Here is a 27,019-nt window from a genome sequence, read left to right as displayed (position 1 = left end):
TGCGTGCATGTTTGAATGGAATGAGTGTTGTTAATGGGTGAGCGTGCCTGCGTGCGTGTCTGGGTGTGAAAGAATGAGTCTGTGTGTGTGTTTGTGTGTGTGCCCCGCCCGCCCTCCTCCCAAAGCTGCCGGCCGCCACTGTGTGGACTGAGGGTTTGTGATGGAGTGCCCTGCTTACAATAGGGCAGGCGGACTGAGGGTTTGTGATGGAGTGCCCTGCTTACAGTAAGGCATGTAGACTGAGGGTTTGTCATGGAGTGCCCTGCTTACAATAGGGCAGGTGGACTGAGGGTTTGTGATGGAGTGCCCTGCTTACAATAGGGCAGGTGGACTGAGGGTTTGTGATGGAGTGCCCTGCTTACCATAGGGCATGCAGTCTGAAGGTTTGTGATGGAGTGCCCTGCTTACAATAGGGCATGTGGACTGAGGGTTTGTGATGGAGTGCCCTGCTTACCATAGGGCATGCAGTCTGAAGGTTTGTGATGGAGTGCCCTGCTTAAAGTACGGCATGCGGACTGAGGGTTTGTGATGGAGTGCCCTGCTTACCATAGGGCATGCAGTCTGAGGGTTTGTGATGGAGTGCCCTGCTTACAATAGGGCATGTGGACTGAGGGTTTGTGATGGAGTGCCCTGCTTACCATAGGGCATGCAGTCTGAAGGTTTGTGATGGAGGGCCCTGCTTAAAGTACGGCATGCGGACTGAGGGTTTGTGATGGAGTGCCCTGCTTACCATAGGGCATGCAGTCTGAGGGTTTGTGATGGAGTGCCCTGCTTACAATAGGGCAGGCGGACTGAGGGTTTGTGATGGAGTGCCCTGCGTACAATAGGGCAGGCGGACTGAGGGTTTGTGATGGAGTGCTCTGCGTACAACAGGGCAGGCGGCCTGAGGGTTTGTGATGGAGTGCCCTGCTTACAGTAAGGCATGCGGACTGAGGGTTTGTGATGGAGTGCCCTGCTTACAATAGGGCAGGTGGACTGAGGGTTTGTGATGGAGTGCCCTGCTTACAATAGGGCATGTGGACTGAAGGTTTGTGATGGAGTGCCCTGCTTACAGTAAGGCAGGCGGACTGAGGGTTTGTGATGGAGTGTCCTGCTTACAGTAAGGCATATGGACTGAGGGTTTGTGATGGAGTGCCCTGCTTACAATAGGGCAGGTGGAGTGAGTGAGGGTTTGTGATGCAGTGCCCTGCTTACAGTAAGGAATGTGGACTGAGGGTTTGTGATGGAGTGGCCTGCTTACAGTAAGGCATATGGACTGAGGGTTTGTGATGGAGTGCCCTGCTTCCAGTAGGGCAGGTGGACTGAGGGTTTGTGATGGAGTACCCTGCTTACCATAGGGCATGTGGACTGATGGTTTGTGATGGAGTGCCCTGCTAACAGTAAGGCATATGGACTGAGGGTTTGTGATGGAGTGCCCTGCTTACAGTAAGGCATGTGGACTGAGGGTTTGTGATGGAGTGCCCTGCTTACGATAAGGCATGCAGTCTGAAGGTTTGTGATGGAGTGCCCTGCTTACCATAGGGCATGCAGTCTGAGGGTTTGTGATGGAGTGCCCTGCTTACAGTACGGCATATGGACTGAGGGTTTGTGATGGAGTGCCCTGCTTACAATAGGGCAGGTGGACTGAGGGTTTGTGATGGACCTCCCTGCTTACAGTATGCATGTAGCCTGAGGATTTGTGATGGAGTGCCCTGCTTACAGTAGGGCATGCAGACTGAGGGTTTGTGATGGCGTGCCCTGCTTACCATAGGGCATGCAGTCTGAGGGTCTGTGATGGAGTGCCCTGCTTACAATAGGGCAGGCGGACTGAGGGTTTGTGATGGAGTGCCCTGCTTACAGTAAGGCATGTGGACTGAGGGTTTGTGATGGAGTGCCCTGCTTACAATAGGGCAGGTGGACTGAGGGTTTGTGATGGAGTGCCCTGCTTACAGTAAGGCATATGGACTGAGGGTTTGTGATGTAGTGCCCTGCTTAAAGTAAGGTATGTGGACTGAGGGTTTGAGATGGAGTGCTCTGCTTACAGTAAGGCATGTGGACTGAGGGTTTATGATGGAGTGCCCTGCTTACAATAGGGCAGGTGGACTGAGGGTTTGTGATGGAGTGCCCTGCTTACAATAAGGCATGTGGACTGAGGGTTTGTTATGGAGTGCCCTGCTTACAATAGGGCAGGTGGACTGAGGGTTTGTGATGAGTGCCCTGCTTACAGTATGGAATGTGCACTGAGGGTTTGAGATGTCGTGCCCTGCTTACAATAGGGCAGGTGGACTGAGGGTTTGTGATGAGTGCCCTGCTTACAGTAAGGCATGTGGACTGAGGGTTTGTGATGGAGTGCCCTGCTTACAATAGGGCAGGTGGACTGAGGGTTTGTGATGAGTGCCCTGCTTACAGTGGGGCAGGTGGACTGAGGGTTTGTAATGGAGTGCCCTGCTTACAGTAAGGCAGGAGGACTGAGGGTTTGTGATGGAGTGCCCTGCTTACAGTAAGGCATGTGGACTGAGGGTTTGTGATGGAGTGCCCTGCTTACAGTAAGGCATGTGGACTGAGGGTTTATGATGGAGTGCCCTGCTTACAATAGGGCAGGTGAACTGAGGGTTTGTGATGGAGTGCCCTGCTTACAATGGGGCAGGTGGACTGAGGGTTGTTGATGGAGTGCCCTGCTTACAGTAAGGCAGGCGGACGGAGGGTTTGTGATGGAGTGCCCTGCTTACAGTAAGGCATGTGGACTGAGGGTTTGTGATGGAGTGCCCTGCTTACAATAGGGCAGGTGGACTGAGGGTTTGTGATGAGTGCCCTGCTTACAGTAAGGCGTGTGGACTGAGGGTTTGTGATGGAGTGCCCTGCTTACAATAGGGCAGGTGGACTGAGGGTTTGTGATGAGTGCCCTGCTTACAGTAAGGCATGTGGACTGAGGGTTTGTGATGGAGTGCCCTGCTTACAATAGGGCAGGTGGACTGAGGGTTTGTGATGAGTGCCCTGCTTACAGTGGGGCAGGTGGAATGGGGGTTTGTGATGGAGTGCCCTGCTTACAGTAAGGCATGTGGACTGAGGGTTTGTGATGGAGTGCCATGCTTACAGTAAGGCAGGCGGACTGAGGGTATGTGATGGAGTGCCCTGCTTACAATGGGGCAGGCGGACTGAGGGTATGTGATGGAGTGCCCTGTTGACAGTGAGGCATGTGGACTCAGTGGCGGCCTGTCCTTTAGGGCGGAGGGGCCACGCTCCCCCACCCCATGAAGAGTGTCTGTCAGGCTGAACAAAGGTCAGCCTGACAGACACTCTTTATGTTCAGCTCAGGCAGCCAGGAGCAGACATACGCGATTTGCGCAGACTCCTAGCTGCCTGAGCTGAACTTTGCTGGGCTGAGGAGATCACGACCCTTATGGGCGTGATCTCCTCGGCCCAGCAAAGGTCCTCCCCTGGGTGACGTGGAAAGCGTCACCCATTGACACTCTCCCTGGGCGCTTCAGGTTTAAGCCCTGAAGTGCCCAGGGCGAGTGTCAATCAGTGACGCTTCGTCACAGAGTGAGGTGGGGTCAGCAGTCTCACTGACCTCATCCCACTCTGTGACGAGGCTGGGACTGCTGCCTTCCCTCATTGGCTGACCTAAGGTCAGCCAATGAGGGAAGGCAGCAGTCCCAACCCTCCTGGGACCTGGAGGCTGAAGGTAAGTGCATGTGTGTGTCTGTGTATGTGTGTTATGTTTTCCTTTGAATGTTTGGTGCGCGCGTGCATGTTTGAGTGTTATGAGTGTTGTTCATGGATGTGCGTGCGTGCGTGTGTGTGTGTGAAAGACTGAATGTGTTTGATCTTGTAAAATGAATGTTTGGTGCGTGCGTGCATGTTTGAATGGAATGAGTGTTGTTACTGGATGTGAGTGCTTGCGTGCGTGTGTGTAAGAATGAATGTGTGTGAATTTGTAAAATGAATGGTGCGTGCGTGCATGTTTGAATGGAATGAGTGTTGTTAATGGGTGAGCGTGCGTGCGTGCGTGTCTGGGTGTGAAAGAATGAGTCTGTGTGTGTGTTTGTGTGTGTGCCCCGCCCGCCCTCCTCCCAAAGCTGCCGGCCGCCACTGTGTGGACTGAGGGTTTGTGATGGAGTGCCCTGCTTACAATAGGGCAGGCGGACTGAGGGTTTGTGATGGAGTGCCCTGCTTACAGTAAGGCATGTAGACTGAGGGTTTGTGATGGAGTGCCCTGCTTACAATAGGGCAGGTGGACTGAGGGTTTGTGATGGAGTGCCCTGCTTACAATAGGGCAGGTGGACTGAGGGTTTGTGATGGAGTGCCCTGCTTACCATAGGGCATGCAGTCTGAAGGTTTGTGATGGAGTGCCCTTCTTAAAGTACGGCATGCGGACTGAGGGTTTGTGATGGAGTGCCCTGCTTACCATAGGGCATGCAGTCTGAGGGTTTGTGATGGAGTGCCCTGCTTACAATAGGGCATGTGGACTGAAGGTTTGTGATGGAGTGCCCTGTTTACAATAGGGTATGTGGACTGAGGGTTTGTGATGGAGTGCCCTGCTTACAATAGGGCAGGCGGACTGAGGGTTTGTGATGGAGTGCCCTGCTTACCACAGGACATGCAGTCTGAAGGTTTGTGATGGAGTGCCCTGCTTACAGTACGGCATGCGGACTGAGGGTTTGTGAAGGAGTGCCCTACTTACAATAGGGCAGGTGGAGTGAGTGAGGGTTTGTGATGGAGTGCCCTGCTTACAGTAGGGCATGCGGACTGAGGGTTTGTGATGGAGTGCCCTGTTTAAAGTAAGGCATGCTGACTGAGGGTTTGTGATGGAGTGACCTGCTTACAATAGGGCAGGCGGACTGAGGGTTTGTGATGGAGTGCCCTGCTTACAATGTGGCAGGCAGACTGAGGGTTTGTGATGGAGTACCCTGCTTACCATAGGGCATGTGGACTGATGGTTTGTGATGGAGTGCCCTGCTTACAATAGGGCAGGCTGACTGATGGTTTGTGATGGAGTGCCCTGCTTACAGTATGGCATGTGGACTGAGGGTTTGTGATGGAGTGCCCTGCTTACAATGGGGCAGGCAGACTGAGGGTTTGTGATGGAGTGCCCTGCTTACAATGGGGCAGGCGGACTGAGGGTTTGTGATGGAGTGCCCTGCTTACAATAGGGCAGGTGGACTGAGGGTTTGTGATGGAGTGCCCTGCTTACAATAGGGCAGGCTGACTGAGGGTTTGTGATGGAGTGCCCTGCTTACCACAGGACATGCAGTCTGAAGGTATGTGATGGAGTGCCCTGCTTACAGTACGGCGTGCGGACTGAGGGTTTGTGATGGAGTGCCCTGCTTACAATAAGGCAGGTGCAGTGAGTGAGGGTTTGTGATGGAGTGCCCTGCTTACAGTAAGGCATGCGGACTGAGGGTTTGTGATGGAGTGCCCTGTTTACAGTAAGGCATGCGGACTGAGGGTTTGTGATGGAGTGCCCTGCTTACAATAGGGCAAGCGGACTGAGGGTTTGTGATGGAGTGCCCTGCTTACAATGGGGCAGGCAGACTGAGGGTTTGTGATGGAGTACCCTGCTTACAGTAAGGCAGGCGGACTGAGGGTTTGTGATGGAGTGCCCTGCTTACAGTAAGGCATGTGGACTGAGGGTTTATGATGGAGTGCCCTGCTTACAATAGGGCATGTGGACTGATGGTTTGTGATGGAGTGCCCTGCTTACAATAGGGCAGGCGGACTGAGGGTTTGTGATGGAGTGCCCTGCTTACAATAGTGTATGTGGACTGAGGGTTTGGGGTGGAGTGCCCTGCTTACAATAGGGCAGGTGGACTGAGGGTTTGTGATGGAGTGCCCTGCTTACCATAGGGCATGCAGTCTGAAGGTTTGTGATGGAGTGCCCTGCTTAAAGTACGGCATGCGGACTGAGGGTTTGTGATGGAGTGCCCTGCTTACCATAGGGCATGCAGTCTGAGGGTTTGTGATGGAGTGCCCTGCTTACAATAGGGCAGGCGGACTGAGGGTTTGTGATGGAGTGCCCTGCGTACAATAGGGCAGGTGGACTGAGGGTTTGTGATGGAGTGCTCTGCGTACAACAGGGCAGGCGGACTCAGGGTTTGTGATGGAGTGCACTGCTTACAGTAAGGCATGCGGACTGAGGGTTTGTGATGGAGTGCCCTGCTTACAATAGGGCAGGTGGACTGAGGGTTTGTGATGGAGTGCCCTGCTTACAATAGGGCATGTGGACTGAAGGTTTGTGATGGAGTGCCCTGCTTACACTTAGGGAGGCGGACTGAGGGTTTGTGATGGAGTGCCCTGCTTACAGTAAGGCATATGGACTGAGGGTTTGTGATGGAGTGCCCTGCTTACAATAGGGCAGGTGGAGTGAGTGAGGGTTTGTGATGCAGTGCCCTGCTTACAGTAAGGAATGTGGACTGAGGGTTTGTGATGGAGTGGCCTGCTTACAGTAAGGCATATGGACTGAGGGTTTGTGATGGAGTGCCCTACTTCCAGTAGGGCAGGTGGACTGAGGGTTTGTAATGGAGTGCCCTGTTTACAGTAAGGCATGCGGACTGAGGGTTTGTGATGGAGTGCCCTGCTTACAATAGGGCAGGCGGACTGAGGGTTTGTGATGGAGTGCCCTGCTTACAATGGGGCAGGCAGACTGAGGGTTTGTGATGGAGTACCCTGCTTACCATAGGGCATGTGGAGTGGTGGTTTGTGATGGAGTGCCCTGCTTACAGTAAGGCATATGGACTGAGGGTTTGTGATGGAGTGCCCTGCTTACAGTAAGGCATGTGGACTGAGGGTTTATGATGGAGTGCCCTGCTTACAATAGGGCATGTGGACTGATGGTTTGTGATGGAGTGCCCTGCTTACAATAGGGCAGGCGGACTGAGGGTTTGTGATGGAGTGCCCTGCTTACAATAGGGAATGTGGACTGAGGGTTTGTGATGGAGTGCCCTGCTTACAATAGGGCAGGTGGACTGAGGGTTTGTGATGGAGTGCCCTGCTTACCATAGGGCATGCAGTCTGAAGGTTTGTGATGGAGTGCCCTGCTTAAAGTACGGCATGTGGACTGAGGGTTTGTGATGGAGTGCCCTGTTTACCATAGGGCATGCAGTCTGCGTGTTTGTGATGGAGTGCCCTGCTTTCAATAGGGCAGGCGGACTGAGGGTTTGTGATGGAGAGCCCTGCGTACAATAGGGCAGGCGGACTGAGGGTTTGTGATGGAGTGCTCTGCGTACAACAGGGCAGGTGGACTCAGGGTTTGTGATGGAGTGCCCTGCTTACAGTAAGGCATGCGGACTGAGGGTTTGTGATGGAGTGCCCTGCTTACAATAGGGCAGGTGGACTGAGGGTTTGTGATGGAGTGCCCTGCTTACAGTAGGGCATGTGGACTGAAGGTTTGTGATGGAGTGCCCTGCTTACAGTAAGGCAGGCGGACTGAGGGTTTGTGATGGAGTGCCCTGCTTATAGTAAGGCATATGGACTGAGGGTTTGTGATGGAGTGCCCTGCTTACAATAGGGCAGGTGGAGTGAGTGAGGGTTTGTGATGCAGTGCCCTGCTTACAGTAAGGAATGTGGACTGAGGGTTTGTGATGGAGTGGCCTGCTTACAGTAAGGCATATGGACTGAGGGTTTGTGATGGAGTGCCCTGCTTCCAGTAGGGCAGGTGGACTGAGGGTTTGTGATGGAGTACCCTGCTTACCATAGGGCTTGTGGACTGATGGTTTGTGATGGAGTGCCCTGCTAAAAGTAAGGCATATGGACTGAGGGTTTGTGATGGAGTGCCCTGCTTACAGTAAGGCATGTGGACTGAGGGTTTGTGATGGAGTGCCCTGCTTACCATAAGGCATGCAGTCTGAAGGTTTGTGATGGAGTGCCCTGCTTACCATAGGGCATGCAGTCTGAGGGTTTGTGATGGAGTGCCCTGCTTACAGTACTGCATTTGGACTGAGGGTTTGTGATGGAGTGCCCTGCTTACAATAGGGCAGGTGGACTGAGGGTTTGTGATGGACCTCCCTGCTTACAGTATGCATGTAGCCTGAGGATTTGTGATGGAGTGCCCTGCTTACAGTAAGGCATGCGGACTGAGGGTTTGTGATGGCGTGCCCTGCTTACCATAGGGCGTGCTGTCTGAGGGTCTGTGATGGAGTGCCCCGCTTACAATAGGGCAGGCGGACTGAGGGTTTGTGATGGACTGCCCTGCTTACAGTAAGGCATGTGGACTGAGGGTTTGTGATGGAGTTCCCTGCTTACAATAGGGCAGGTGGACTGAGGGTTTGTGATGGAGTGCCCTGCTTACAGTAAGGCATATGGACTGAGGGTTTGTAATGGAGTGCCCTGCTTAAAGTAAGGTATGTGGACTGAGGGTTTGTGATGGAGTGCCCTGCTTACAGTAAGGCATGTGGACTGACGGTTTATGATGGAGTGCCCTGCTTACAATAGGGCAGGTGGACGGAGGGTTTGTGATAGAGTGCCCTGCTTACAGTAAGGCATGTGGACTGAGGGTTTGTTATGGAGTGCCCTGCTTACAATAGGGCAGGTGGACTGAGGGTTTGTGATGAGTGCCCTGCTTACAGTATGGAATGTGGACTGAGGGTTTGTGATGTTGTGCCCTGCTTACAATAGGGCAGGTGGACTGAGGGTTTGTGATGGAGTGCCCTGCTTACAATAGGGCAGGTGGACTGAGGGTTTGTGATGAGTGCCCTGCTTACAGTGGGGCAGGTGGACTGAGGGTTTGTGATGGAGTGCCCTGCTTACAGTAAGGGAGGAGGACTGAGGGTTTGTGATGGAGTGCCCTGCTTACAGTAAGGCATGTGGACTGAGGGTTTGTGATGGAGTGCCCTGCTTACAGTAAGACATGTGGACTGAGGGTTTATGATGAAGTGCCCTGCTTACAATAGGGCAGGTGAACTGAGGGTTTGAGATGGAGTGCCCTGCTTACAATGGGGCAGGTTGACTGAGGGTTGTTGATGGAGTGCCCTGCTTACAGTAAGGCAGGCGGACGGAGGGTTTGTGATGGAGTGCCCTGCTTACAGTAAATCATGTGGACTGAGGGTTTGTGATGGAGTGCCCTTCTTACAATAGGGCAGGTGGACTGAGGGTTTGTGATGAGTGCCCTGCTTACAGTAAGGCGTGTGGACTGAGGGATTGTGATGGAGTGCCCTGCTTACAATAGGGCAGGTGGACTGAGGGTTTGTGATGAGTGCCCTGCTTACAGTAAGGCATGTGGACTGAGGGTTTGTGATGGAGTGCCCTGCTTACAATAGGGCAGGTGGACTGAGGGTTTGTGATGAGTGCCCTGCTTACAGTGGGGCAGGTGGATGTGGGGTTTGTGATGGAGTGCCGTGCTTACAGTAAGGCATGTGGACTGAGGGTTTGTGATGGAGTGCCCTGCTTACAGTAAGGCAGGCGGACTGAGGGTCTGTAATGGAGTGCCCTGCTTACAATGGGGCAGGCGGACTGAGGGTATGTGATGGAGTGCCCTGTTGACAGTGAGGCATGTGGACTGAGGGTTTGTGATGGAGTGCCCTGCTTACAATAGGGCAGGCGGACTGAGGGTTTGTGATGGAGTGCCCTGCTTACAGTAAGGCATGTGGACTGAGGGTTTGTGATGGAGTGCCCTGCTTACAATAGGGCAGGTGGACTGAGGGTTTGTGATGGAGTGCCCTGCTTACAATAGGGCAGGTGGACTGAGGGTTTGTGATGGAGTGCCCTGCTTACAGTAAGGCATGTGGACTGAGGGTTTGTGATGGAGTGCCCTGCTTACCATAAGGCATGCAGTCTGAAGGTTTGTGATGGAGTGCCCTGCTTACCATAGGGCATGCAGTCTGAGGGTTTGTGATGGAGTGCCCTGCTTACAGTATGGCATATGGACTGAGGGTTTGTGATGGAGTGCCCTGCTTACAATAGGGCAGGTGGACTGAGGGTTTGTGATGGACCTCCCTGCTTACAGTATGCATGTAGCCTGAGGATTTGTGATGGAGTGCCCTGCTTACAGTAAGGCATGCGGACTGAGGGTTTGTGATGGCGTGCCCTGCTTACCATAGGGCATGCAGTCTGAGGGTCTGTGATGGAGTGCCCTGCTTACAATAGGGCAGGTGGACTGAGGGTTTGTGATGGAGTGCCCTGCTTACAGTAAGGCATGTGGACTGAGGGTTTGTGATGGAGTGCCCTGCTTACAATAGGGCAGGTGGACTGAGGGTTTGTGATGGAGTGCCCTGCTTACAGTAAGGCATATGGACTGAGGGTTTGTGATGGAGTGCCCTGCTTACAGTGGGGCAGGTGGACTGAGGGTTTGTGATGGAGTGCCCTGCTTACAGTAAGGCATGTGGACTGAGGGTTTATGATGGAGTGCCCTGCTTACAATAGGGCAGGTGGACTGAGGGTTTGTGATGGAGTGCCCTGCTTACAGTAAGGCATGTGGACTGAGGGTTTGTTATGGAGTGCCCTGCTTACAATAGGGCAGGTGGACTGAGGGTTTGTGATGAGTGCCCTGCTTACAGTATGGCATGTGGACTGAGGGTTTGTGATGTTGTGCCCTGCTTACAATAGGGCAGGTGGACTGAGGGTTTATGATGGAGTGCCCTGCTTACAGTAAGGCAGGCGGACTGAGGGTTTGTGATGGCTAAAGATTTAAAAACTCTTGCACTTTCCTGCCTCTGTCTGCTAGCACAGGATCCATTCTGTAAATTTTAAGTGAATCCCTCTGTTCTTTGTTTTGCGGTGTAGGCAGAAAGTCAGATATTACTTTCTATTTTCAGCAGGAATACAGAACAATGTGCAGAATGTAACTGGGCAGTTCAGTAGATCTCTGTCCCCATTATCTGCCTGTTTCACAGAATGAAAAAAATAACTCACCCAAAACACTCATGACATTTTTGTATAAACAGATTAGGATCATGCTTGCATTAACTTTAATCCTTGGGAGTGCTACGCATTAATGTGCAATGAGGTTGGGTATTTTCATCACAATATTCAAGCCTGCATTTGTCATCTATTTTAAGGACCACCAGTTCTTCCTGGTCCACCAGGCCCACTTGGGAAGCAAGGTGTTCAAGGCCCTCCAGGGCCTCAGGGACCTGCTGGAAAAGATGGAGCCATTGGACCAGAGGGCCCACCAGGTACGTGAACAACACAAGTGGATCAACATATTTTGACTCTAATTTATCAAAGTAATCTTCTTCTATTTGTGGCCCAATGCACTGCTGCTATACAGACGTTCCTGAAGATCAAGTAACTGACAATATATGTACAGGAAAAAAATAAGACAATAGACAAGTTTCTATGAGCCGAAGAATTTATCATGCTATATCAGCATATGTGGGTTTTTTGACCTAAGGTCAGTGTAAACTTTCAGAAAAAAAGTTGCCTATGCTCCTGTAACTGATTTAAATATTAAGTGGGTGTTTGAATCAATTAATATATGTGAGGAGAACATGAAAAATGTGTGGATCAAATCCTTGTATACATCAGATAAGTAACACCTGGGCGGTACTATGAGTTACAATGTTACAAGACAGTCCTGGAATTGGTAAACAGGAACTGTAATTCTCTTGAGTTTCATTACAGCGGCACTGAAGATATTGAATCAAACTTTCATTCATTCACTTTGCTTGCCCATTTTGCTGCGAAAAATAGCTAAAAGAAAGAGCTTGTTCAACTCTCAATGACTTACAAAGAGCTCTCCAAAAATGCGGAAGATATTGAGTACCTCTATTAGAAATAATGGTAATTCACAGTGACTAAAATATTAGTTAAAGCATTGGACCATTTCTTCAGCAGCAGAGAAAAATAGGCTACCTTTGAAAAAGTGTGTACTACAAGCATTATTACACAATATAATTTTTAAAGCCGAAGATCTATTATAAATTGTAGCAATCGTATGCAAAGTTTCAGTAGCCACTGGCAGCAGGTTAGAATGTAACAATTTATGTTGAGCACAAGTATGATAGGCAAGAACAAATATTGTAAAATTAAATCAAACATATTCTGAACTCCTCTATAACTGGAAATGACAAAAGCATGAAATATTCTCAATACATCCAACCATAGTTCTGCAGTCAGCACAGAGATAACTTTTTATTTAAAATACAATCCATTTAATCATCTAAAGGAGTCTCTAGATAACTATAGTTCCTTTGCACCTACTAGTTCTTGATCTATCTTAACCTTGTCTAAAATAGACTGAACTATTCCATTCGCAGATTGAGAGACAGTTTCAAGCTAGTCATAAATAAGTAAGGACTCACATAACAATGACTTAAAGCGATCACAAAAAAATTATTTCAACCAGGCTTATAAGTAAGAAAGATGAAAAATGCCCATGTAGCTTGACAACTATTCCTGCACTGAAGATTTTGCAAACACTGCAAATTCTGGTGAACAGTTCAAAGTTCATGTGGTTCACTAGTGCCCATCAAAATATGCCTCTATTCAGTACAAGCCATTGTCACGGCTAAAGCTTTCTCTAGGAACTGAGCAGTTATATCCAAACTTTGACAAAAGACAGGATTTACTTACCCATCATATTCTTGGTCTTGTAAAGCACTTGTCTCATTGGTTCTTTCTGAGGCACCCATTTCCTCAATATACATCCTTGAAGTATTAGGATGGCATAAGAAGTGATTGAACAAAAATCTGTTTGAAAGTGTATTAAACCCTCTTTTAGTTTAATCATCCCAGCAAAACCTCTCTGATATTTTATTTTTCCAAAATACAGGTGATGTCACTGGTTATCTCTGAAAAAGTTTTAATAAATAAAAATGAACATTTGCAATGTTAAGGATACTTTTTCACTATGACATTAGTAAGTGAAGGCAAGTCCCCAATAGCTGAAACCTTTTAGGAATCCCTAAAGAAAAACCAGAAACATTCCAACTCCTAAAGACTCAACTTTTTCCTTCTCAGTCTCACACTTCTCAGGTTTGTAAGACACATGATGTCACTGAAGTATTGATAGCACCAAGCTCAGATGTTCTCCAAAAGGCTTTGAAAAATCTAGATTATCATCCAGATAGACCAATAAAGACTGATTAATTGTATAAGAAAGTATTGAATCCATACAATTCTAAAAAAATGTCAGGAGCATTGAAAAACATAGATAGCAGTATACAATATTCATAATGCCCAAATGAGGCAGAAGGCTGTCCTCTACTTGTCACCTTCGTTCATACACAACTGATAATGAGCACTTTACTAATCAAGTTTAGTAAAGTCTTCCATGGACTGACTCTAATACGTCTTTTATAAGCAGCTAAGATAATCCATCTTTGACCAGGTTTAAACCTCTGTAATCAATAATAGGTCAATAATCTTGGTCTTTCTTTGGAGCAAAAAAGGAAGGGCCTTGGAAGTTTTGAAAATGGTACAATTAAATGAATTTGCAAATACCCCTACAAATAAGCCTTCAGTATCCCTTCTTTTTTTCTGTTAAGAAATAAACGCATGGAGAAAACTCACGGTGCTGCAGTGGCAAAGAAGTTATATTAATCACTATTAAATTGGACATGCAAAACCTTTATTTCATCACTGAGTGACTAACAACTTTCTAAATCACAACAAAATTGACTATGATTATGACCATGACAAAAATGTGATGAAATTATATTGTTCGAGTAGACCAACTGACGTATTTATTAAGTCACTTTCACCAAGGAACTCCAAAAAATTACAACGTAATTAGGAGAAGCAATAATGAAAAGAGATGACACTTCATTGTGCTCTCCAAATGAGATTTGGAAAAGAGGCCTCTCATGTCTGAGCTGTTGTTATTGGTGAGCCCTTAACAGTTTGTATGACAGGAGTCTTCTTACCTTTATTAGGTACATTATTCTTAGCAAACAAGTCTTGATTAATGAATATTCCCCAGGTGCCACTATCCACAAATTCAGAGGTATTAAGAACTGTTCCTTCTATTGTTCTCATAGCAATCGGTAGAAGTGTTATAAACTGAACATACAATATAAGGAAGTCAAAGTGCTCCTCTGTTCTTCTCTTTCTTAAGAGATGATTGGGTTCTTCCTACATTTTTCTTAGTGAGTTTAACAAAGGCCTGGATCTAATGTCCATCATCCCCAGAGTATAGGCACAGCCCAGCCTTTTACTGATATAGCTTTTTCTTTTCTTTTAAAGTTACCATACTGTCCCTAGTAGAATCGACTCTTCTTGATGCAAAGGGTCCATTGACACATCCGATCAACCAGGCGAAAACAAATCTAAGATGAATTAGAATAGCTTTCTTGGGACTTCTCTCCATTCATCAGTCTTGTCTGAGTTCCTACAGCACCTAATCATTATGTTCATGAAAAGAAACAGAAAGCTGTGAAAGGACTGACTTGTCAATAATTTCTTCTTTTAAACCACTTCAAAAAAGTGTCATCTGAGTTCTTTCAACACAGATAGTTTCAGCTACAAATTGACAAAAAAAACAAATCAAATAAATCAACACATCCATTCCATGTCGCTGACTACTGTCCAATGCTCCCTTTGCAGAATACTGCAAGTCAGAAGATTTAAACATCTTCTAAAATGCTAGCTGCAAAGTATCCTATGTCTCCAAACAAATACCTACATTTGTTACTAAAGGAATCTCACAGGTCAATGCAGATTCAGTGAGGCAACCAATCGAGTAACCAACCTTCACTCACCTTTGACTAAACTCTGCAGGGAGAAAGGCAAAAGCCCCATAATAGAATCACAAAGTTCTGCTCGGATGTCTTCAAACCATAACACCAATGCCTTCTTCAGTGCTAAATTTTCAAGGTGTGATTGTTGTACCTCTTGTGCTAGGTGCCAGGATAGATCCATAGCGTAATCAAACCAAATAACGAATTGGCATCTCAGTATGTCACAGTATGAATTCTGAGGTCTGTTGAGCCTTCTTATTTTGCCCAATGAAAGAGGACAGGGTGACAGTTCCCATTAACCATGGCGCCATCATGCACTTAATAAGACGTGTGGATGGTGTCAAGTGGCTCAATAAAAGGGGCCCACTTAAGATGAAAAACACATAGGTTATAAATCTTCCTTGGCAATATAGCTCTTATTAGCAAAGTCCCAAACTTCATCTGATGACAGTAAAGAGGAAAGAGCCAACCAAGGATATCAGATCAAGAACACAACAAAAAAGAAGGGTGTTAATGTGTTGTGATGCAGTCATCACTAGTAAACGCCTCCTTACAGATGATTCAAACACAAACTGACATCACAAGAACATGCTCTGCATGTTCTTGGACTGGGAACCTCAGATAGAAATATCCGGGCAGACCACTATCTTGGACAGTATATAAGTTGTGGACTTGGCCCTTCTCTATAACTCATGGGTTGGTTGAGCACACCAAGAAGATGCCCAAGTTTTCATAATCTCCCTAGTGCTAATGTTTGCAATCCCACTGCAGCTCTTCTCCCTGGACGTTGGGTGAGGTTTGCAGAACACCCCTCAGTGTGACCGTGCACGCAAAAAACACAAGTGCAGTTTAGGCAGCAAAGAACCTTACCCTTGGTCTGAGCTTAGCGTCTATTAACATGCAGCCTAAGGTGAGCGCGGGGCACCCTGTACTGTCCTGAATGTTTGCAGTCTATGCTATTCTCACAGAATAGATGTAACACAAACCCATTCAGGCAGTTGAAGTGATTTAATAGCATGGTGTGGCAGCATTCTGCAATAAAAGGGATTGTGGGATATGGTGGTGTGATGAAATATTCTTCTGATAAAGTGGTGAAGGGTGGCTGGGTGTTAAGGGAACAATGTGGTGTTGTATCTTTTTCTGTTTTGATAGTATGGTCTGCTTTTGTGATGATACAATCTTGTAATCTTATTAATTTGCGATGATATGATCTTGTGATTTGATGTTCTTTGTGACATGGCCTGTGTGGTGTGGGATATTGTTATGGACTGCTATATTGATGATATGAGATACTCCTGTGATGATACATTTTCAGATGTGATTGTTAGGGCTTGTGAAGATATGGTCCTGTGATTTGATGGTTTTGAGATGACAGGATCTTGGGGTGTGATAGTATTGTGGTGTGCTGGTATGTCATTGATGCTCTTCTGATCTTATGGTGTAACTTTCAATGGTATTTTCATTTGATCATGTTGAGATGGGACGATGCTGTGTAGTTACGGTTCATGTGATATGGTCATTGTGCTGATATAGTCATGCAGTTGGGATAGAGAAGTATTGGTAGATAATTGTGTTGAATCGTGTCTTTAATGTGATTTTTTAAAGTCTTCATGATTTTATTATTTCTCCCTCTCTTCTTCGTAGGTCTACGTGGTGAGACGGGTAAGTCCTTGCCTAACTTTATATTTAAATACTTGTTCTGTGCCTTGCAACCCAATTTGCCTTAGAAACATTAGACACCTCTTCGGAGACTTGTAACTGCATATTTTAAAGCAGACAAGAAATGGAGCAAATATCACTATTTTTAATGGGTGTACTGGCCCAAACGATTGGCACTCACAAACAATAGATTTATGGAAAGCAACATTTATATTGGAATTAAAAGGATTTCATTCAAACATATCAGCTAAAGTTAAGACAGTACTATAGCACAGGGTTCAGTACATCCTAGCCAGATATTTAGAGTTAGAACATGGCAGAACAATAATGGCAGAGTGGTGGGGGCGGTTTATTCGACATATTTTTTATGGAAATCGTGATTGTAGTGCAAATACCACTTTGAATCAAGCATGTCTTGTGACACAATTTCGCCATGTAAAGACCTATGATAACTGCAAAGTACTGTAGCACGCGTGATCACTGGACCAGGTTACTTCTGTTGTTCTAAATTCCACAGTAGCACTGTATGGTAATGTAATTACTGTACACAGATGTTATTGGCCCATGGTTTAGTACTGGAATCTAAATAAGCTTGGCATGTTGATCTAAAATCTTATAAACCCCCAACATACTCCTCAGTGGAAGGTCAGGAAAAATGCTTCTAATTTCTGAATTAAGTGGTAAATTCAGAGGGGGGTCCACGTTCAGATATTCCACCATTAAATGGGCAGAACTGAAGCTCGCTAGAAATGTAGAAAAAAAATCACATTGTCATGACTTACAACACCGTGCGTGAGACCATACGGCATAGTTCAGTGCTGGATGACTCTTCCAAGCTCTAGAGAGATTTTAGAGCTGTTAGAGTTTTTTTTGTCCCTCATGAATGGATCACATTAACTTTCTGTGAGTATCAAATGCGCTCCTGTAATATGTCTGTAATGTGCTAATGTAAAATTCAAATCCACATTTCAGTGACATTTTCTTTTCTCCATAACAAGGAACTGATCTAGAGGAGGTGGAATTTCCTGTAACCCATCCTGTGATTAGGTCTCCTCCCCTGGGTTCTCCTTTAGATTTAGCAATTGCTCAAGAAATCAGGTGGTTTCCATGATCAACCAACAGCAAACCAGTAAATGCTGAATTATGTTTGACTTGCTTGGTTACATACAGATAATATAACAATGCAGTGCCTCTCTCTACTGAAAAGCAGAGTATTGACGAGCAGATTTCTAACGAGGAGCATTGCATTTTAAGTCGTTAACTCTTGTTTTTTCTTTCACCAACAGGTATGCGAGGAGAGCAAGGTAAGTCCCATGTTTTGTTTATTTATAATTGTCCTTTGCTCCATTCAGGAGCCCTGGTGCATTTTAGGCAGCTGCCTAAAGACACAAGAGCAAATCACCCCAAGAGGGCACCAGATTGCAAGAAATGGCCTCAAATGGCCTTCTTATGAGATGGCAAGAAATATCCAAACATTAATATTTGAACTTGACTGAGCACCACATGTGGTCACCATCACATTAATATATGCAATATACAGCTCAAGATGTTGGGCATCTAGCACCTGAGAACAAAATAATTTTGAAGAAAGTATGCAAGATCCTGCCACTGTGTTAGCAGCCACTCTTGGGTGTTGTGATGGCAGCCCTCACTGCCCAATACAGGTGTCATAAATGATCAAAATGTCATTGGTTAGGCTATAATTACTTCCTCGAAGCAGAATGTAAGGGTTGCACGCCCGTAGTTCACATAGAGCTGAGTATTGCCTCCATCATTCCCATGTATAGTGCACTTGCCCTTCATGAACACTTCATAATTCTTCTCTGTTGCCCAATTGTGATTTGTCATATCATAAATAAGATTGACCGGAGAAATGGTAGTGGTCTTCACCACCTGTTTGATGACCATGGGGTTATTACAACTTTGGAGGAGGTGTTAATCCGTCCCAAAAGTGACGGTAAAGTGATGGATATACCACCAGCCGTATTACGAGTCCATTATATCCTATGGAACTCGTAATACGGCTGGTGGTATATCCGTCACATTTGGGACGGATTAACACCTCCTCCAAAGTTGTAATAACCCCCCATGTTTCACACTTGCTTCATACTTGGTTCACACTTGAGATGCTTGTGGATAACACAGTGAAGAAGTCTCCTATGATACAGTCTTTTCTATGCTCTCTGATCAAGCCCTTGATGTGCTTTATCGTGACATATAGCAGTTAGAATGGACTTTAACAGAGCATGGATGTCATTTGAAGGTAACTAGGATTTGCAGTGGCTTCCCCACGTAGCGGCTTAAAACCCATCTGGACTGCATGGCAATTTATATCATTTAATAAACTGACTACCAATCTCTTAAAGATGGTTTAGAGATGGGTGGAAAAGTATAATCCTTCTCATCAGTGGTAATTCCTCCAGAGGAGAACTTGCTGGTGGAATCGCTAGCTGTAGAGGAAGTTACATAAACTCTGGCATTCGGTGGATTATGACATCAGACTCTTCTAAATCCGGCCTTAATTAGACCTTTAGTTTTTCGAAGCTTTGTTAGCTGATTGCTTGTCTCTGTTTTGCAGCGGGACCTATTCTAGATTCTCTTTCAGTGTGTTATTCCAACATCTAGTGGCTGGATCCCGAATCTTTCTTAAAAAAAGAAAGTTTTATTTTTGGGTGACAACCATAGGTGGAGCTAGCATGATAATATCACCTGTAAACTCATAATCCCACAGTGTGTGGCCACCATTTTGAGATAATTTGTTTTGCTAGTCAGTCGCTCCTTCTGTATTCAGGAAAAACATTATTGCCTGCAGAGGATTCTGTTTGTCAACTTCGGAAGCAGGTTGGCACCCGAAAATTGTATACTGGAGACTGGAGATTAGGATCAACTTTTCAATCATAGGAAGTCCAGATCCAATGGTTGCACCTTTTTCTCTGTTTACTTCAACTTTATTTTGAGGATTTTGTTGACAAGAGGACACCTCTTGGGTTCATCCTGGTTTGCCTTTGAAAGTGTGCATCAATAGTTGAGCACATTGTGTGCACTTTATTGTATTGTAAGATCCAGCCACTGCTGGTCCTGTTCATTCAAGAGTTGAGAAAAAGTATGGGGCATCCTCACAGGCCCCTCTGTAGATCAAGATGTGTATAGCATCAGTCTCATTCAAAATAGCTCCGGCACGAAAGAGATCACAGAATGCAGAAGCTGCCAGTGGCCGCCACCAGGTAAGACGAACAGTCAGCTGGATGCTGCGGGTAAAAAGTGGAGCCTTGCACACTATGCGGAGAAGCCACTTGTTCATCCATGCTCCATAAATCTACCCTAGCTCGTACGGAATGCAGCACGCAGCTCCTAGAGACAATACGTACATCTCAATCAGTTTCCCAGGCTTTAGTGGAGCTTCACTGGGAGTACAAATGAAATGAAAACAACCCAACTTCATGCTAAGGGTTCCAAAATACCAGAATCCCTATACAGCTCTGACTACAGAGCTAACCACAAAAATAACCAAAAAAAGCCAAAACAAACTATACATATACAGCAAAGAGACAATTAATACATTTGATTAATTAATAAATTAAATATATATACTTTATCTAATCAAGCGATAAAAAAACACAAAAGCTTACAGAGAAAACATAGTCAAAATACCCCCTATACTAAAGCAATAAAAAAATTCACAATCATACAGGCTCAACCACACTCTAAAAACAAACCAGAATACACCAAGATAGGTCGAGAACAACAATTTCCTCCTAGTAATGTTTGATCAAAGATACAAATTGCGACTCATATATAGAAACAGAAAACAGTTTTTCTTTTATGTGTTGATATATTGTCTCTTAAGTCAGTCTCCTTTGTGGCAGTGATGACACAAATCCGATCCAAAGTCTTGGTCCCGGTGTGGAAGTGCTGACGTACGTTTCGGTGAAGAGTGATTGGAAAACTGTTGCAGCTCCATAATGGATATGACAAATGTTAATTGGGATGTCTCATGATGAGAGAACTTGAGCTAAGCCTCAGTGCATTCCCTTTATTATTGCTGGGGTCCCACATGTAATTTTCAGGATAAAATAGACACGTTGAAAGAAAGAAATTCAACCGCGAGGGAAAACTGTATTAGCCTCACCAAATGACGGTCACTTGGGTGATCCTTACAATTGGGCAATATTCTCAGTCGGTTCTGCAAATACGATACTGTCAAGTATCGGAAAAGGTCATCTTGGGCTAATTCTCCCATCAACTTCACTGGGAGTAGCCACTGGATACTACAGAAACAGCAAGCAGATGAATAAGCACTGACACTCAGGAGTCATATGGGATCCATCTATACTTTATGTCCAAATGTAAATGGTTGAATCTTATTAACAAACACATTTGGTGGTACATAAAGTAGTGGTACATACTACAGCAGTACTACTCGTGCTGCAAAATGCAGTGCACAAGCCTCCGGCCGACCATCTACTGCCTCCAACCCTTGTATATTTTGCGTACAGAGATCTCCACCAAGGGGGTGGGGATCGCCGTGCACGTCTGTACGTTTTTATACTAAATGTGGGTTGGACAAGGAGGAGTGTCTGGATAATGGGGAATATCTGCTACTAAATGAAAGGGTTTAGGAACATTTAAGGAGGGGTTTAGAGAAGGACATGCAATTACAAACACACATAACCAAAAGAGTTAGATAATTTCTATTAAAAAACTACACTTCCAAAGCCTTTATTGCAGCCCTAAAAGTGTCGGGATAGGTGTAAACCCCGCCTTGGAGTAAATCAAGCACCATGCATGGTCACTCACAGGTACTACATGCAACACACGTCCTTGGAAAACAAGGGAAGCAGGGAACTAAAACAACACGCTATAGGAACTAATGTTAAATAGAATACATGATTTATATTATTATTAAATTAGTCCCAGAATATATATAATTATGAATTAATAATTTTAAAATGTAATGATTAAATAAAAAATATAAAAAACTTTATTAAAAATGGTGACATATTTTTAATTGATTAAGCTCATAGCTTTGTACAAAACTTACTAAATATTAAGTGAAAATGAAAATATATGTGAGCATTTCAGTTGATTAGTTCTGAGTTAAATATTTAATTTAATTTACATGTATACCTTACATTAAAATATGTTATTATGTTTTTTAAAGATGATTAAACGTAATAACTGTCCTTATTCTTTCCCCTATGGAGATCGCAGCCTTAGTGGCAGAGATTTCCACCAATGGGGCAAAGTTTCTAGTACTAAATCTACACTTAAAATTCTATTGTATGACATTACACCCCCTGATTTGCAGGAGTGAACTCCTGTACGTCTGCACTGAGGTGTAAATGTAACTTGGAAATGGCGAATAGCTCAAAAGTATAGGGTTGCATTTAGGTGTAGTAGTAAATGTATACTTGTCTAAATGTACATTGGTATATTTAACTTTTTCTAAGTAGACCCCAATGTATTCTCAAACAAAGTCCAGATCCACAACCTGTTGATAGAATAATAGACACCAGATGAATTTAGAAGAGTTTAATGCTCAAAACTATTGTTACAGGTAAGTAGCTCATTTTTTATGAGTCAGAATTTATTAACATTTTGTAGCCACAAGTCATAAAGCCAAGATTTCAAGAAGGGTGTAATGGCACTTTCTGTGATGATATGAGAGGCACTGGGAGGTCAAAGACCATGAAATGTTATTGAAGAGAATCATATCCTGTGATGTCTTAGGGGATTAAAGAGCATGTGATTCCACCTTCAATGCCCCTATGAATTCAATGAAATGACTGCTTACCTTGAGCTGAATTATTTAATACACCAGATCTCTGAGAGGGTTGGCTAATGTGTAAAGATGATGCCCTTCTAAACCCTTCCATTTACTGGCCCACTATGCTTTAAACATGGACGTAACACATCCTTTTTCTGTCCAACCAACAGGCCTGGTCGGCGAGGCAGCGAGAGTTCCCCGCGTATCCTTCAGTGCAGCCCTCACCTACCCTCAGGTGGACCCTGGAACGGTTGTATTCGATAAAGTGCTTGTTAATGACGGCAGCTACTATGACCCCTACACTGGTGAGTGAGAATAATGCATGCACCTTTGTCTCCCTTATTTTTTAAACATATGTCTGTTATTAGATTTTAACTCAAATCCAACTACAGGGAACAAATGTAAAAAGTCAGATTCATTGCATAGACATATATTTGCACTAGATCAGTGGCTCCCAACCTTTTGACTTCCTGGGACCTCCACTTTATCAATACTGGAACCCGGGACCCCCACTGAATCATTATTGGAATCCGGGGACCCCCACTGAGTCATTACTGAATGCTGGGGACCTAATCTGTTAATATTATTTAATTTTCTAAGCAGTCGCGGACCCCCTGAGGAGGCTTTGCGGACCCCCAGGGGTCCCCGGGCCACAGGCTGGGAACCACTAAACTAGATGGCAGACTGTTACGAGACAATGTAGAAGATAGGGTCCTGGTAGCAGAACATTTTTAATTGTATCAGGAACATTAATTGAATAAATGAAATTCATGTAATTGCGAAAAATGAAGAGAGAGGGAAAATGCAGAAATATTGTTTTGTGTATTTTCGGATTGTATAAACATTTTTTGATTTGTTTAAACCTCAATAATCCTGTATTTATATTGAAAAAAAAGTGAATCTTTAACCAACAATTGGACTGAAAGACCAGTTAGCATAAATTACATTTTCCTGCTTGAGAAGGTAACCAAGTATCACTGAAAAACTGCACCAATACAGCCTATTTTATCTGGATCTGCAAGTGCTAAAGTGCTCCTGAGTGGGCCATCTAGTTTGTCCCACTCTGTTCCTTCCTCTGCTAAACTGGAGGTGTCACGAAGCAGAAGAAAGCTCTATGTGAACCTGAATGGTAGCTTTATATTTAGCATGGAAAAAGATAAGGATATAAGTTTGTGAACCCACAGACCATAAGCACAAATCTATAAAAACGTTTAATTAAAAAAAATATATTACATCTACAAAAAATATTGAAAGGCTTGATAAAACAGAGTGGAGTTTGTACAATTTCTAACTACAAAGTGTATTTGCAGATTCAGAAATATGTTAGTATTTTCAGGTTTTAATTAAAAAAAAAATATTGATTTATTGACATGTTAGTTGGATAGCATCATCTGTCATGGCCCTTCCCACCCCATGCCCTCTGTCACCTTCTCAAGACTACACAGATACAGTGAACTATTTGAAGAGCTCTATTACAGCCTAGAAGCCCCCTGCACTTGTAAGAAACAATCCTGTACTTTAAAGAAACAATATATAAAAATAAACACCACAAAGGATGCAATGGATTTTAGATTCACAAGCTGTGCATTCTTAACCCATCTAAATGATGGAACCGTGAAACACGCTTCCTAAAAATGAATGTTTTGTTTTGAGAGTCAACGCTAGGAGGCGGCTCTGTGAGTACTGATGACACTGATTCTGAATCCATAATGCCTCAGTACATGGCTATCATTTTCAAATTGCTGTTTGTCCACAATTGGGTTAGATGCACACTTTCAGAATGCAAAAGATAAAGTTTTGGGTATGTTTGGGAAGTTCAACTGGAGCCAGAATCTGTTTACAGGTCAGAGTCAAAACAACAGCAATCACAGTTAAGCAAAGGCTATACTCTATGTATTCCTGGATATCAAAAATTTGGGGCAATATTGAAGATAGTAAACTTTGGCCCCATCATTTGCTGCAGGCTCCCTCACCACAAGTGCATTGTGTACCCTCGTCCGCGACCCCCACTTGGACCCTCCCACAGTCTTGCTTGTGTCATGCTGTCCGTGGACTGGGCCTAGCTGTGCCTGACCCTGCCTCCTCTCCACCCTCCCATGCAAACCACAACTCATGCACCAAATGCTGCATTAGTAACAATAAATAGGAGGACCTCAAACTACAACTTTACGTGTCAACTCACACACAAATCAGATGTGTCCACAGTAGTGTCTTTCATAATATAATAATGAGATAATGGCATGTCACTAGTGAGAACTTTTGTGTCCTATGTCAAGTCTTCTGATACATCATGGTGAGCCCAAGAGGTTTGCATTTGCCGAGTGATGGATTGCTCAGTATGTGTAAGACGTGAAATAGTGGTGGCATAGAAATGTGTCTTTTATGATCTACATCCAAAATAAAAGATTTTTTTTCTGTGCCCAACCGCTAGAGGCAGAACAGTCCACATCATGGGTACCTAAAATAGTCTCCAAGATTTTTGTTAGAGGTAAATACCTTGGGGCAAATTTAAGAAAAGGGGGGCATCATGTCATAATGCGCCACTTTTCTTGCGTCCCATTGCGCCCTCCCAACACCACCATGCGTGCGCCGTATTTATGATACGGCACACCATGGCGCACGTTAGGAAATTAGCATCATCAATTTTGACGCAAGTTTGGCACTTTGCAGGATTAACACCAAAAATACTGACGCTACTCCTGCAAAGTGACAGGAGGCCCATAGAAAACAATGGGGCCTCATTTTAACTCCTGCCTTAGGTAGGCATTAAAAATGACGCTAGAAATGGCGCAGTGGATTCTTGTAGATTTAACTGCACCATTTTTCTGGGCTTCCTAATGCCGGAATGACCCCCTTGCATACATTATGTCTGGTGCAGGCATAATGTGGCTCAATGGGTTTACAAAGTGGCGCGGCAATTTTTGCCTTGAGCCACATTAGCGTCATAATAAATTACACTAATGTGGCACAAGGAGGCGCTAGTCCTTCTTAAATCTGGGCCTTTGTTTCTGAGCTCTTTGTGTTAATGCTGCCATTTTTATTTCATGACTTTTGTTTTTTTTACCCTCAGGTATTTTCACTGCACCTTACGATGGCCGTTACTTCATCAGCGCAATCCTGACGGGTCACAAGAACGAGAAGGTGGAAGCCGTGCTCTCCAAGTCTAACGTTGCCATCGCCCGGGTGGACTCTGCTGGCTACCAGCCCGAGGGCCTCGAGTACAAGCCGATGGTGGAGAACAAGCCCAACACCGGCTCCCTTGGCATCTTCAACATCATCCTGCCCTTGAAGGTGGGGGACACGGTCTGTGTGGACCTGGTGATGGGCAAGCTAGCACACTCCGACGAGCCGCTGACCGTCTTCAGCGCCACCCTACTCTACGAAGGAGCAGAGGAGTAGAACGGGAACTGTTTATACTCCGGCCTCCCTCTGACTATCTATTTAATTATTTTTTTCTATGTGCCTGCTGGAGATATCGTGGAGTACCAAACTCTTTTTAACTGAGGTGAAATGGAGAGGGAAGGGAGGCGGGGGCTAGGAAGGAAGGACACTCTACTGTGGATGAACTTTCTAAGATTTTCGTCGACTGTGTGAAGCTTGTCTTTGGCTATGAGAGGAGTGATCACCAATGCTTTCCACTGCTTGAAAACGACACTGGACCTCTGTAGAGGTGCAGCATTCATCCACACTGTCCACCCTTCTGCTCTGTAAGAGCACACCGTAAAGTTGCCAAACTTTCTCACTGCCAACACTCTTGGCCTCAGCACCCCAATGGCCTGGCACTTTGAGACAGGATGTTCTGATCCAACCATAGGCAAAGAGGACATTGCATGGCCTGTGTGCTTAATGGCACATTAGCTATCTCACCCCAGTGCTCACGTCTGGACATACGCTCATTCCTATGCAAATGTGGATCGAATGGTGTTCGCCTGCTGGGGCCTCTTGAGTCTTTGGTTGAGCAGTGTAGTCTTCCAGTTGTCCTCTCAGATGTGTCCAGCAGGGGGAGGTCACTGTCTTTGCATTTCCTGTGTCGCTGGCACTCATGATGCACACAGCGCATGCCAGAGTTTCCGCATTGGGGTTGACCACAAATTTACAGAAGTACATAAATGTTTGTCTTAATACAACGGGTGGTGACATTACTCTTTGCACCATCACGTTTGGAGTATGGGGCACTCCGCATACGCCTCAGCGGGTCCATTTACAAGTGCAAACAACATAACTTTTTTTAAATAAAAAGCTATTTTCTGGTATGCTTACACTGAAAGGGAGTGGCAGACTAGTGTCACGTGGCATCACTGTGAAAAGGGGGGGAATGTTGCACCTATATCAGTGTCTGCTGTGCTGGTGTGCTGTAGGAATGATTTGAAGGCAGCACCTTTGAATCGGAGCAGTGATTTTCAGAATACACACCGAGCAGGCCGAAATCATGCTCCAGGGCCAGGTTGGGGCAAAGGCCTTCAGATTTACAAGTGTGCCTTATCAATTCTATATTTTGAATTTCAAGATAGGCTTGGGCAGGATATAGGGCCACTCTAGCTTGCAAACATATTTCATATGGCAGGGGGCAAGTTGTGGTGAGAGAGGGAGAAGCACTTATTGAGCTCCTAAACCTGTGTCCCACAGTGTGGTTTTAGTGTGTTGCCTTGGTGGCAGTAAGTGAAAAGTATGGTATGGTGTGACTGAACTGTAATTTACACTGTCAAAGAAGGTAAAACATGTGATCAACTCAGCAATGCAAAAAAGCTAGGAGACAATATCTTATCAAGGGACTGCACTGCAGTTCATTCAGACATGGCAGTAGAGCGCATAGACACCACTCTCTGCTCATCCAGAGAAGAGACAAGGGATTTGGAAATTGCAAGAATATTTGAAAAATCCTAATTAAATCAAAATTTGAAATTCATGATTATATGAAACACAAATGGTCACATTGTATTGCAGCTCTCAATACATGAACCTGCGTTCTCTCCAAATTTTAGCAGGTGAGCAAAATGTTACA

The 27,019-nt window shown here is 45.2% G+C and overlaps 1 protein-coding gene across 1 annotated transcript in view; it reads left to right on the top strand.

Annotated features, from left to right (window-relative positions):
- Positions 1-26,288, top strand: part of LOC138296989 (EMILIN-1-like) — a 32,683-nt gene extending 6,395 nt beyond the window's left edge. Inside the window, exons 2-5 of the mRNA XM_069236506.1 lie at positions 16,236-16,253; positions 17,537-17,554; positions 22,188-22,322; positions 25,088-26,288. Of these exons, the coding sequence (XP_069092607.1) occupies positions 16,236-16,253; positions 17,537-17,554; positions 22,188-22,322; positions 25,088-25,416 (500 nt within the window). The 3' untranslated portion in view covers positions 25,417-26,288. The remainder of the gene's footprint in view (positions 1-16,235; positions 16,254-17,536; positions 17,555-22,187; positions 22,323-25,087) is intronic.
- The last annotated feature ends 731 nt before the right edge of the window (positions 26,289-27,019 follow it).

Source organism: Pleurodeles waltl, chromosome 5 (assembly GCF_031143425.1).
Source record: "Pleurodeles waltl isolate 20211129_DDA chromosome 5, aPleWal1.hap1.20221129, whole genome shotgun sequence".
NCBI lineage: Eukaryota > Metazoa > Chordata > Amphibia > Caudata > Salamandridae > Pleurodeles > Pleurodeles waltl.
The sequence above is the reverse complement of the archived record's forward strand: the minus strand, read 5'-3'. Positions and strand labels throughout refer to the sequence as shown.